The sequence below is a fragment of the Vipera ursinii genome, assembly GCF_947247035.1.
Source record: "Vipera ursinii genome assembly, chromosome: Z".
In the NCBI taxonomy this organism is placed as follows: domain Eukaryota; kingdom Metazoa; phylum Chordata; class Lepidosauria; order Squamata; family Viperidae; genus Vipera; species Vipera ursinii.
The window spans coordinates 37,220,305-37,234,570 of NC_139517.1; the positions used below are offsets into that span (position 1 = coordinate 37,220,305).

The window sequence follows — 14,266 nt, forward strand, 5'->3', positions numbered from 1 at the left end:
GGCCACATGACCATGGAGACGTCCTCGGACAAGTGCTGGCTCTTCAGCTTTGAAACGGAGATGAGCACCGGCCCCTAGAGTCAGAAACGACTAGCACACATGTGTGGGGGAACCTTTACCTTTTACATATGGTAACAAAGGATTTAAAAAATAATATTGAGAAGAAACCAAATCTCCTTTTATTATAAGTTATGGGAACCCAATTAAAAAGTCATGGAAGACTGATTTTATTTACACTAACTGCAGGAAGATTATGTATATGTAATAATGGTGAAATACTGAAACACATATAATAGAGGAACGGATTGTAAAAATGTCAGAAATGGCAAAACTGCCCTGTTTGATTAGGGCCCAAAAAATAAAAGACTTGATATGCTTTATGGGCTTTTTGTTGAAAATGTAAAAAAGTGAAATGATGATTTCTGGATTTGAGGATTGAAAAAGAAATGGGGCTGAAGGGATTTTTGTACAGCTTAAGAGGGAACAAGGAGAATGAGTTTATAATTGTTGAAAAGAAGCTTACTTATTCTTCTTTTATCTTTTTTCTTTTATTGCCTTGCTTTTTGCACTTTCTGTTTTTCTTTTTAGTTTTCTTTATTTTTATATTTGCCTTTAAAGAATTACACTTAATAAAAATCATATATATATACAAATCAAAATCAAAATCAAAATCATTTCAAATTTACAGGTAAATTCCCAGCCCGCCAATTACTGGATAACATTCTGCACATCCTGCGTTGGACTATCTAGTGTGCAACTTGCTTAACTTGGGGCAATTTTGGTACATCTGGAAAATGCTGGGATGGGGAAACTGGAGGGAGAAAATTTGTCATGATTCCTAAACCTTAATTAGGTTTAAATTTATATAAATGTATTTAAATGCCTCTTTTATTATTTTTATAAATATGTCAAGATAGCAAAGATATCTGATACTCTCTCCCAGGGCTTTTTTTCTCATAGAACGCTCAGAACGGAGTTACGGCACCTTTTTTGGATGGAACCTTGTAGGGTAGGCAAGACGGGTTGTATGATATGTGTGAGTTCCAGCACCTTTTTCTTTTACAAAAAAAGCACTGCTCTCTCCTTTTCCTCTTTTCCCTACAACAGCAATCCTGTGAAGTGAGTTGGGCTGAGAGAGAGTAACTGGCTCAAGTCACCAATCTGGCTTTCATTTCTAAGGCAGAACTAGTAGTTGGGATGTGATTCAGTAAAAAAAAAGTGTTATTATTGACAGGTTTCTCTGAACTTAATCTTTTTACCTATATTTTTCAGAAGAAGCTTTTTAAAAACACAGATGTTGTTAAAGTAAGCTTTTAACAAAATTTAAAGTCACAATCTCTTATATACAATGTTCCGAAACATAAATGACCATATTGATGCAACTTTTTAATTCTTAAGTTTTCTGCAGTGAATTTTTAACTATGCAAAAGTTTAATCTAACATGGCTGCAAAAGTCATCCATTCTGATGGCTACTATAAAATTCTGCTTGTAGAAATCCACAGGAAGTATCTTTACATTTTTAGGTCCACCTAACCTGGTTTCGATGTTTTTTTTTCCCCAGTTGGGATCAAAATGGAAATAATATGTTTTGGACGTTTGAGAAAAACAAATCCTTGCTAGTATCTAGAGGGAAAATTACCTGTTTGACTGTGCTGAAGCTAAACTTATAGTATGGAGAGTTAATTAGTTTCTGCTTTGCTCAAAAAAATGGCCAAGAGCCTGAGGTTTATTTCCAAATCATGACAATCATACATTCCAAATCCTTTTAATATATTCTTACTGAGCTGGTATTTCTTTCCACTGTTTTCCCCCCAAGTGCAGAGGAAAATTAAACACCAGCTTCAAAAGCACTGGGTGTTTTACCTTCATGATTGTTCAGCGAGAATCCCTGGGGCTGCATTCTCAGCTGAACTTGAAACGCTGAACTTCCATGATTTCTACTCCTGATTTCTAACTTCTATTAGTTTAAAGGCCTTCTTCATTACAGAACTGAAATGCTATCCCACCCATTCTGGAATGAGCAGAAGACCATGCTGGCTTGGAATATTTTGTTCCTTCTGCTGATCCTTATTCTGCCTGCAATGTTTTTTTATTCTCAGTAACAACTTTACTGATTAGTCCTTGGGCCATATCAAAGTGCAAAGTTCCAGCAACAAACCGTCACCAAAACTTGATAAAAGCAATCCAAAATGGAATTTGACAAAATACAATCCAAAATGGAATTTGATAAAATAGAATTTAAAATGGAATTAAAATAAAATACAATTTAAGATGGAATGGTAATAAAATACAATCTAAAATGAAATTGTAATAATGTACAATAATTTATTTATTTATTTATTTATTGATGGGATTTATATCCCGCCCTATCTCCCGAAGGACTCAGGGCGGCTAACAACAAAACATATAATAAGTACATAAATCAAGATAAAATGAAATTGAGAACATCAGTGCAATAAAAAATTAGAGAATTTAAAAATGAATTAAAAATACTAAATATAAATTAATTAAAATGCCTGTCAGTCTAGGTCAGCCTGGTGGAACAGGTGTGTTTTGAGGCCGCGGCGAAAGGATTGGAGGTTTTGGGCTATCCGAAGCTCAGGGGGGAGCTGATTCCATACGGTTGGCGCTCCCACAGAGAAGGCCCTCCCCCTGGGGGTCGCCAGCCGACATTGCCTAGCTGACGGTACCCTGAGGAGGCCTTCTCTGTGTGAGCGTACTGGACGATGGGAATTTGTTCCCGGCAGCAGATGGTCCTGCAAGTATCCCGGACCTAAGCCATGTAGGGCTTTAAAGGTAAGTACCAGCACCTTAAATCTCAATAATTAAAGATAATTTAAGATATAGATAAAATATGATAACATTATATTTCGGAGTCGCCCTTGCAATCTACCCCAATCAGTCCCACATATGCAGATCTTAACCGGATCATTTTGTTTAAATACTGAGCTACATTAAATGTTATTTTCAAGTTCTGACCGGACATAAGTTATTTTGATATGGGTTATTCTCAGTAAAAAGTACACATTCCCCAGAGCATAGTGGGCTGTAAAATACAAATGATAATGCTATATTAATATAATCAGTTCCCTCCATCATGCCTTGGCAGCAGCCATTCTCTCAAGATGTAGTAGAAAGAGCAATAACAGGGCACTCCATCGGTTCTCCTTTCTCAAGTGCTTCCAATGCAGTAATTTCTTTAAAAGGACTAATTATACTCTCTGGGCTCATCCCTTAAAGTAAGCATGCCAAACATAATTGAACTTTCATGTCATTTTTCCCAGATTCCATCAACCAATTGCCACAGAAAACCAGTTTGACCTACAGTATTTGGGGCTCTGTGATTCAAACACATTGTGTGCTTAGATAAAGAACTCATGTTCACGTGCATTTCACCCACTATCAGATTCCATCAAGAACTTTCCTTTCCTTTAGATTTGTTTTGCTCATGAGATGTAATGCAGTTGCTTGAAAAGTTTTCAGATTTTAATACTAGAACATTATTTTGAAGAAAAAAAAAAAAGAAAAAAAACCCAGCCACTTCCACTGGAGTAATACTATCCTATTATTAATGGCCTATGCAGGATCTGATCCATTATATAAATTCCTCCTTAGCACTTTTTCATGGAAAAAAATCTATCTATGTGGCCACTAAGAGTCAACAACAACCTCATGGCACAAAACAAATCAACCAATTAAGGCTAGAACAGAAGAACCCATTTTTCCCATCTGAAATACGGCCAGTCAATATTTGATTAACAGGATGATCTGTTCCTCATTTGCCTGGAAGTATGAGGAATGGAACTTCTCTGTAATCCTCTACTATGGGATTTAATGTAAAGGTAAAGGTTCCTCCGCACATGCATGCTAGTCGTTTCTGACTCTAGGGGCTGGTGCTCATCTCCGTTTCAAAGCCGAAGAGCCAGCACTTGTCCGAGGACGTCTCTGTGGTCATGTGGCCGGCATGACTAGACGCCAAAGGAGCACGGAACACTGTTACCTTCCCACTGTAGTGGTCCCTATTTTTCTACTTGCATTTTTATGTGCTTTCGAACTGCTAGGTTGGCAGAAGCTGGGACAAGTAACAGGTGCTAACTCTGTTATGCGGCACTCAAGATTCGACCCACCAAACTGCCGACCTTCTGATCGACAAGCTCAGCATCCTAACCCACTGAGCCACCACGTCCCTATACTATGGGATTTACTTTTGTCAAAAAGATGAAATCTTGCTCCTTGACTCTCTTCCCTCCATGGATTTTACTCAGCAACTCAGTCTACACTGCTGTGCAAAGTTCAGTTGACTGCCTCTTTGGCAATCATAAAACAAAATCCAGCCCCACTACACCCCTGGACTTTATGACAATGACTTTCCTAAATCAATTTACAAAGAGTATGGATTCCTTATCATGGTTTAAATGGATGAATATCTGTCTTTTCAACTTTCATGGGTTAATAGGAAAGTGTTGCACTTTCATTTTGTTCAAACTTTCATCAATTTTATGAACAATTGAGAAATTATATGGCCAAAAATATTGTTAAGATATAATATTCATAAAGAGAATAAGATTAATATCAAGGTAATGGCTTTGCCAAAATCAAATAAGTCAACCACTAAGAAACATATTTGAGAGTCAAATTATATTAGCCAAGCCATATGCATCTCAAGCAAAACCACAAAATGTTGATGTTTGAATTATTTTAGTGAACGAGAAGACTAGAGATTCAAATAAAAGATGAGAATAAATTGAGAAACGAGATAAGAAACAAAATGGAAGGCATTCAAGTTGCTTTATAGGTGAGTAGGTTCTAGCTTTAGGTGGGGAGCTGTCATAACACTGTCATAATACTGCACCATCACTCCTGTACAGAAGTATGGAGGAGATCTATAATCAATTTGCTGCTTAAAATTCTTATAAAATTCTCTGCTTCAAATTTTGATAAGCACTGAATTTTCACATGTATCATGCCACGTTATTTATACTTTCATGAAACTAATGCTAATGATATTTGGCACTCCATGTTATTTTTCAGTTCTTTTATAGCTTGTTTTATTATTTGGGGTCAATACTGTAGTGTGATACTTGTGATAGCAGCTGATAACCTGCACTGACAGAGAAGGATTTCTGGGTATGAGTCTGATGCAGGCCCCTTTTGCATCATTAGATGGGAAAATACATTACAAGATAAGAACGATTAAAGTATGAGAAGTGAGAACTATATAACTGGGTATACTACATATCTAGGTGTAGTGACATTGAAATACCATTCAGTGTAAATGAAGAATACAGAATACAAATGCTAATATGAAACAGTTAGGTGATCCTTGCCTCATTTAGAGATCATTTTATTTATTTATTTTTATTTTTATTCCATTTATATCCCGCCCTTCTCCGAAGACTCAGGGCGGCTTACAAGCTTAGCAGTAAGCTTAGCAGCATCATGACAATGATGCAATGATTTGATGATTTCACAGCAGGGAAATGAAATCACTTTCAACTGAAATCAAGTCATTACCCCTATTCTATTAGAACATCGGGGTAATATGAGGGTGTCTCTTAATTTTAGAAAGTGACTGGCCCAAAGGTAACTTCAATGGCCAAATTTAAATTGGATTGTTTGTGGCCCAGATCCAGCCTCTTAACCATTGCATTATGCTGGCCTTCTCATGAAATGTCAAAAATGTGCAAAAAAAAAAAAGGAAGAAGAAGAAGAAAAAAGAGGGGACTTGGAATGCATGCAATATTTTTAAATGAGAAGTTCATGAGGATTTTTGGCTTATGTCAGACTGAGTTTTACCCCAGGCTTAAGTGGCATGAGTGTACATTTTAGCTGCAGGAAAATAATGAGGTTGGATCCGGAAAGCTATGTTTCCTCTTGCAGGCAAAAGAGCCTATTATTCATTGCAGCATTTCTGTTTGTTGCCAACTGTACCTCACAAAAACACATACTATCTTCCTATTTTTTTTCCCAGGGAGCTGCTGACATGTGCAGCGTCTTCTTTGAATCCCATTGCATCTGCCAGCACCTTGCCTTTGGGAATTTAGCTTTGGTCTGAATAATTACAGCATCCTGTATTATGAGTTTAAAAGGGGTGTGTGGGGAGAACCCCAGAAAAGAACTCTGGCAGAACAGGTGACACCCTTTGAAGAAAGTATAAATAGAGATAAGTGGGTAGTGGATTCAGCAATCTTACTTTGTGTCAAGTGGTGCCTCTTGCTTTCAGCTTAGCATTAAGGAATTTCTCTGCCACTATGAGCTGTGGTCCAAGACACACGGTCCTAACAGCTGGGAGAAACAGCAGTGGGAGCTGCAATCTTGGAGTGGGGGTTTCTTCTGTTGGCTCTGGGCGATATACTTCATGTGGGCTAGGCAACGAAAGAGCTAGCTTCTCTGGACGGAGTCATCTTGGGGGGAGAAGCCATTTCTCAGCTGGCAGCTGCAATGGGGCTTTTGTTGGGGGAGGACATGCTGGGACAAATGGTAACTTTGTGGCCACCTCTCACATGGGGACTTCTGCTGCTAGAAATGGTATGGTAGGTGGTGCTGGTGGTGGTCATGTAGGTGTGGTAGGTGGTATTCCTGGTGGTGTAGTAGGTGGTGCCCATGGTGGCATGGTTGGTGCTGTACCAACTGCTGTAGTTAATAGCATGGGTGGTGTAGTTGGTGCTCCTCATGCTACTATGGTAGGTACTCCTTGTGGAGTGGTTGGAGCTGTCCCTGCTGGGATGGTAGGTGGGATGGCTCATCCAGGTGTTGTTGGTGGCATGGGTGGTATGGTACCTAACCCTGGAGCAGTTGCTGGATTGATTGGAGAACCTGTTTGTGGAGGTATTTTCTCTAATCTTGATGGGAAGATGACCATGCAGAACCTCAATGATCGCCTGGCCAGCTATCTAGACAAAGTCCGATGCCTGGAAGAGGAAAATGCTGAGCTTGAGTGCCGAATCAGAGACTTTTATGCCAAGCAAGGCCCTCTGAGTGAACCAAAGGACTATAGTCATTACCACCAGCAAATTGAAGATCTTAAAAACCAGGTAGACATCAATTCTCAATCCATTTTTCATATTTTTCACATGCATTTGCTTGGGACAATTGCAGGTAATAGCATTCCTGCTTAACTAAAGTTCACAATGCTGTGAATTTATTTTGCTGATTTCTAAGGATCAGTTTATTCTTCTAATCATCATATATGAAATATGAATCAATTAAATTTTGTTAAACATGTTCTTGAATTCTAATCTGTGAGGACATCCTGCTTTCCCATAATGGTGGTGGGGTTTGATGATGTTTCCACATTATTCTGTAATATGGATTCTAGTGAATGCAGAAATTAATAAGAAAACTTAATTTTAAAAATTGACAACAGTTTATAATAGCTAGCACTCTAAGTTTATCTTAAGTTTATCTATAGATGCTGCTCCTACTGTATTATGTTGACATACTGAGCCAGTAAACCTTTTAGTAATTCAATATTGTCTTGTTAGCATGGTACAAATTCACCATGAAATGCAATATTTAATCAATTTTCTGTATGGAAGCAGTCACCATGGGGAAAAATTAAAGGCACCCCCAAGTTGTACAAGTTGATTTTTGGAAGAGGAGAATATTAGCTACATCTTGGTCACCACTTCCAATCATTTACAAACTGTAGGAAATTCCCACTCAGGGGTTTGCTTGATTATTATTTTGTGCTTTCAAATAACAATTTAGATGTAAACGAGCATGTATCCATAAGCTAAACTAGTTTAAGGAACATCTGACATGGGTGGCTAAACCTTAATGCTAAAACTTTACATAAAAGGCAAAATCAATGTAGATTCATCAATGGACTTGCATTTTTTCCATTTATCCAGCTTATTTGTGCAAGTGTGGAGAATAACAAACTCCTTCTGTGTATTGATAACAGCAAACTGACTGCTGATGATTTCAGATCCAAGTGAGTACTTTTCAGTAAATTAAGGGCAGATGAACAAAAGAATATTTGTTTTATTGAAAGTGCAGGGCTACTTATGGAATTGCCTTGATGGGCACTGTGGTCAGGCTGTTAGAGAAGAATGTCTTTCATTTTAGGCAAGAAGGCAAGAAGAATCTTGCCATTCTCTATTTTGGGGTGTTACTTCTGCTACAATGCAGTTTTCCCTAAGTTGGAGATCCTTCAGATTTGTCAGGCTCAATTTCCAGAATACCTTAGGCAATATGATTATTGGGAGTTGAAATTCTCATGCTTACAGTGCATCAGAGTTGGTAAAGTCTGCTATAAACAAGGAAAGGAACATGTAGTTCAATGTGCCTGGAATAAAAACAAAATTCTAGCAGGGTTATACTCAATGAAATATTGTTGATTATTTGGTATCTTCTTTTATTTATATCTAAAGTTTACCTAATATGAAGTATGTTTGCAAGTTTCCCTTGTCTGGGCCTATAAGCTAACCAGTAAAACCTTCATTCCTTTTTTCATTCCTTTTCAGGTTTGAGACAGAATGCTGCCTCCGTCAGAATGTGGAGGCTGATATCAATGGACTGCATCAAATCCTGGATCAGCTGACTGCCTGCCGATCTGACCTGGATATACAGTGTGAGAACCTGCAAGATGAGCTATGCTGCCTAAGGAAAAACCATGAGGAGGTAAGGGTGATCATTTCCTCATTCAATAAAATCTAAATGCATCATGGGAAATAATAAATACCTTATTAGAAACGCCAATAAACTTCTTTTTGAGTCAGGGTGTGAAGCTATACAGTAGATGACTAGGACAGTGTTTCTCAGCCTTGGATGTTTGACAAAATGGCTGGCTGGGGAATCCTGGGAGTTGAAGTCCATACATATTCAAGTGTCCAAGGTTGAAAAACACAAAACAGTGTTGCTGAACTTACTCACAAATAACCATCCGATTGCAGTTTCTGCAATTCAGTGCTGCAATTAGTAAATTCAGCATTCAGAGCCATTGTGGTGCAGTGGCTAGAATGCAGTACTGCAGGCTACTTCTGCTGACTGCTGGCTGCTAGTAGTTTGGCAGTCTGAGACTCACCGGCTCAAGGTTGACACAGCCTTCCAGCCTTCTGAGGTCAGTAAAATGAGGACCCAGATTGTTGGGGGCAATATGCTGAAACTCTGTAAACTGCTTACAGAGGGCTGGAAAGCACTGTGAAGCGGTATATAAGTCTAAGTGCTATTGCTATTGCTATTATATGGAGATCCACAATTTCATCACCTCTATGTTAGGAGGATAGACTATTTTACTGAGTTGTATCCAGCAGACATGTTCATATTGCAAAGAATAATGATTAAATGATGTTTAATGACCCTTAACTAAAACCTCTGAAATAATTATTTGATCAGTTTTGCTAATGGGGACATGACAGTTAAGGAACTTGCCATTTCACTAATATGGTATACTTATACACATCATAAACTGCTATTTAATATCATGATCAGTGTATTAGCAAATTAGCAACAAGATACCTGGCAGTACCATTCCATTCTTTGCACCCTAAAATTATCTTTGCAACCCCCTCCAAATAAATAAAATATACAATATAAAAAATTAGAACAGCCAAAGGTTCATAAATTATTAGGTTTTGGAATTCCTGAACATGATCTTATGATATATAAGGTCAAAATATCTCCCAGTTGACATTTCTGTAAACTCATATAATGTTTGTCAATACAAACAAATTTTATCTGTTTGTAAATTAAATAAAGCGGAGTAGGCAAGACTGGAATAGATTTCTAGCCACTATCTATGATGATGTTACCTAGTTTGGGCAATAAAACATCTGCAAGCAAACAACCAAGCTCAGAGAGTACCAAGGACCCCTCAAACGCTAATATTTACCATTGCTTGCAAACAAATAATTTGCACAGATACACTGGTTGGGGAAGGGGACAGTATTTTGTATTTATATATGTCTGTATATATGTGCGTTCTAAGACAAAAATGGGGAGATTTGTGGATGTTGTTGCACTAGTTTCTATCAGCTTCATCCAACCTGTCTCATTCAGTAGAAACAATAATGAAAATTGTAGTTCAACAGCAACCAAAGAGCTACGGGGTCACCAGTCCTCCTTACCTCAAAACTGAGCTAGCTAGACGCTCTTTTGGTCACTGAAGAAAATCTTTCCTTGTTAGTTGAACAGCAATATATCGCTGGGGAAATTATCTGCAGATTCTTCCTTTCATTTGCATCATCATTGCTATTGACACATTTTAAACTGGGGGACTGGTACAGTCCCAGAAACAATACAGCTCACCTCTTTGAAGTTGATTTGCCCTTTATAGTCTCCATCAACTTCGGTTAACCAGGTTGCTAGAAAGTTCACTTGGGGTAAGGTGAGTTGAGCAGAAAAAGAAGGGTCCAAATTCCAAGCACTTTCTTTTCTTTGAGTAGGAAGTTGCCTGCCTGAAGAACCAGGCCTCTGGAGATGTCAGTGTGGAAGTGAATGCCTGTCCTGGGCCAGATCTGAAGAAAATTCTGGAAGAGATGAGATGCAAATACGAATCAATGATTGAAGGAAACCGCAAGGAAGTAGAAGCATGGTATGAATCCAAGGTAAGTGAAATGTCAGTTTTCTTAACTTGGAACATTTTAGGTGTGCTTGAAAAACTCTCATATCCACCAAATAGCATGGGAATTGAATCACAATATCTCTGAGGTCCTATACAATAGCATTCTTCTGTAGAATTTTTTTTTGAATGGCTGTAATAATACAATTTTTTGATTACCCTGCAAAGTCTTAATTGAAGAAAGATGGTTCTGTAAATAACCATGTCCAATCCATGAAAGGCTTTATTGCATCTGGAAACCAACAGTAAATAACATAACTAGAAAAACAGAGGCACAAGTCTTATCAAGATAAACCCTTGATAAAGTACAGTTTCAGAGTGGTCTTTAAAGGCAGAAAACTCATTGCAGAAATCCAATAGTTGACAATAGTTGATTGACCATGAGAAACAACTATTAGTCCAGAAAAAGGTGCAACTGGTACACAAGGTGAATCTGTACAAAAGTTCTTCTAGCTACAAGAACTATGAGCTGAAAAGGACTCCTAGATAGTAAACCAATTCCATTTGGGAAGTACAATCCCATCAAGACAGAAAATCTCTGAAAATGATTGATTCCTGAATCTCAAGCCTCTATGATTGAAGCTGAACTTTTTCTTCCTGATCTAAACTCTTACTTACAGCTTCTTAGCACATAGATGATGATGATAGACAGACAGACAGACAGACAGACAGACAGACAGACAGACAGACAGACAGACAGACAGACAGACAGACGATAGATAAATAGATGAAAGACAGTAGTCAGTCAGTCCAAATCCTGCTTGGAATTTTTTCCCCTGAAACTTTCTTTGGCAGGACTAACTCGAGATTAAACTGTATATATTGCTCATCTATGTATTTCTCTTAACTTTTCTGCACTCCAGATTGAGGAGGTGAATCGTGATGTCTGCACCAGCAGTCAGGAGATTGAAGAAAGCAACAACAAGGTCACTGAATTAAGACGCCAACTACAAGCCCTGGAGATTGAATATGATGCCCAGTGCAGCCTGGTAAGAGATTGAGAATTTTTGTAGAGTTGGAGGATGGAATAAACTGCAACAGGCAGTGCACAGTTGCATCATGTATATGCAAAGCCCACTCTGTGTTAGTTATTTTCTCTCATTCCCAGCCTAATAACCAGGCTCTGGCTAAAACTACATGCTCAAGTATGCAGCCTTGATTTGACAGAGAAAAAAAAAGAATCATAAATTCAATAACCCATATATTATTAAAGCAGGTGGGGGGATGGTCAAAGCAGAATTGGGAGATTGCAGATATGATCACAATCAATACAGATGTTAGGTTGCATACAAAGATTGATTAAAAAAAGCCTGTTGATCTCTCTTTGAGCCTTAAGAAACAGGTTAAACCTTGCATTCAGCTTCATGTTGTACTTTTGCAGACTCTCAGAATCCTGTTAAATCATCCCCACTGGACCTCTTGTCTTATAATGACTGTGTTCTCTTTTATTTGTCAGAGGGACACCCTGGAGGGATCCCTGGGTGAAACTGAGCTTCGCTACAATAGCCATTTGGCTGAACTCCAGGAGCGCATCTCCTGTCTGGAGCAGCAGTTGGCAGAACTGCGGTCAGAAATGGAATGCCAGAACCATGACTACACAGAGCTCCTGGATGTCAAAAGCCGCTTGGAGAAGGAGATTGCCACTTACCGGGGCTTGCTGGAAGGGGGACAACATGACATTGTGTGAGTAGCATCCAGAAATGATGGGGTTCCCAATAAACGGATGGATTTTTTTAGTTAAAATAAAATAGGAGACTAGTCCAGGGGATTGACATTTGGTGAATTGTGGACACTTGCTGCTGCAGGATCCAATCTGGATCGGTTACCAGGACCAGAGGTTTAGTCATGTTCATGGCTCTAGCATCTTCTCTAGCAGAGAAGTTCCCTGAAGATGGGCTCCAGCATGAGTCTGAAAGCCCAGATAACTAAAGCTCCAATCCAGATGACAGACCCAGATTGGATCCTGCAGGATTATCCTGAGACATGTATATTCACACTTGGTATTCTAGCACGCATGTGCGGGGGAACCTTTACCTTACTTTTATATTCTTTAAGTAGAAGGGCTTGTATAGAATGACCAATGAACTGGAAAATTTCAGTTGTACCATATTGTTGTTTTAGGAAATAATATCGTTCTTCCATTTATAGCAAGATTACACAAGGGAAGTCCAGGGCACCTATGGCCACCAAAACCAGGTAGTAAGGTCTCCATGGTTACTCCAAAAATTGCTGCTGAATGGTTGATGCTGCAAAATATTACATAAATGCTTTAACTTTGAAGGATTTAGCTATAGTTTTAAATGCAGAAAAGACAACATTAATCCTTATTCCCTCTTTGTCTTGGCTCTTTTGGAGTTCTCCTCACTTTTACTCTTCAGAGGTCAATGTGGTTCCTACTCCCCAATCTAGAATAGGGAAATTGTCTTCTTTTAAAGTTTAGAAAGGATTTCTGAGAAAATGAATGATTGATGTTTGACAATATTATTATGTTGTTAGGCTGGGAGGCAGGTTAGATATATGAAAAATTATAGATTCCAACCAGCAGCATTGACAAGGGTACCTCTTAAAATGAAGATGATGGTCACATAGTCACATTAAGTTTTTAACCAATCCTCTGCTGCTGAGCCTGACTTCTACTCTTGTTCACATATGTATCTTGGGCAGTTCATTTTTTCTTAAGCCAACCAAACCCCTACATTTTTGTGATGTTGAAAACATTGCTCAAAGTTTGTGAAATAGCAGAAAATGCTATTGGCAGCTTAGAATTTTCTGTTCTTATTAGTAATCCCTATCTTACCATTATTTTCTTTATTCCCATTCACCAAGGTCAACTACCTTACCTCCACAAGAATAGGTAACAAAGCCTAACAGAATCTATACACTTTAAAACTATCCTTGGGTAGTGTTTAAATTAGGGGAAAATATGGCTTTAACATGGGTGGACCTAGAGACCTAATGGATAGGCTTGAAAAAAGAAGAAGGGAACACAGCAGAAATATGGTGTTGCCAGGGCATGTTGACAGGTGATTAGGGATAAGTGGGAAAGGCCTCAAGATACTACTGCGAGACTGGATGGTCTTTGACAAGGTCTGGAAGGAAGCTGCAATAGTAGAATATGCCTTGGGAAAGGGTTTGGACTAATCAGTCTCTAAGAAATTTACCAGCCCTTACCATCTATAATTCTGTGATTCTATTTTGGGTTTCTGGCATAATGGACCCAACAAGAGATGAATGATAAATCTACAAGCATTGCTTTGAAACATGATACAGTATATTTTTACTTCTGCTCCTTAGACAAGTGTCCAGACAAAATTTCTTAACAAAAGTGAAGTTTTCAGTAGGCTGCAAGGCAAATTTTGTAAGTTGGAGTTGTCAATTAACTAAATTTCTGTAGCAAGGAAAAAATAATGTATTTTGAGACCATCCTCTCTTAATGGATGCCAAAAAATTCAGGCAACTCTTACTTTCACCTAATTGTTTTCCCCCCAGTTAGATATGAAAACAGCTGATAGCCAAGATGTTGGTTGTGTGTCTATCACTGAATCATGGTTTCTAGCAAATGATTCATTTTTAAGTTAATATTTTTCCCTTCCCCCCCCTACAGTGGTGGAGGAGGAGTCAGTAGAAACAACAGCACATCAAGTGCAAAATCCAGTGAAGCTCGGACATCCCACACTTATGTGACCCATTCATGCCATGGA

At 38.4% G+C, this 14,266-nt stretch overlaps 1 protein-coding gene across 1 annotated transcript in view; it reads left to right on the top strand.

The window, feature by feature from the left end:
* Window positions 1–6,861: 6,861 nt before the first annotated feature.
* LOC310649270 (uncharacterized protein) overlaps window positions 6,862–14,266 on the top strand; it is a gene marked incomplete at both ends in the record, with an annotated part of 44,687 nt that continues 37,282 nt past the window's right edge. The window contains 6 exons of the mRNA XM_083377570.1: window positions 6,862–7,035; window positions 7,855–7,937; window positions 8,470–8,626; window positions 10,390–10,551; window positions 11,429–11,554; window positions 12,022–12,248. Of these exons, the coding sequence (XP_083233696.1) occupies window positions 6,862–7,035; window positions 7,855–7,937; window positions 8,470–8,626; window positions 10,390–10,551; window positions 11,429–11,554; window positions 12,022–12,248 (929 nt within the window). The remainder of the gene's footprint in view (window positions 7,036–7,854; window positions 7,938–8,469; window positions 8,627–10,389; window positions 10,552–11,428; window positions 11,555–12,021; window positions 12,249–14,266) is intronic.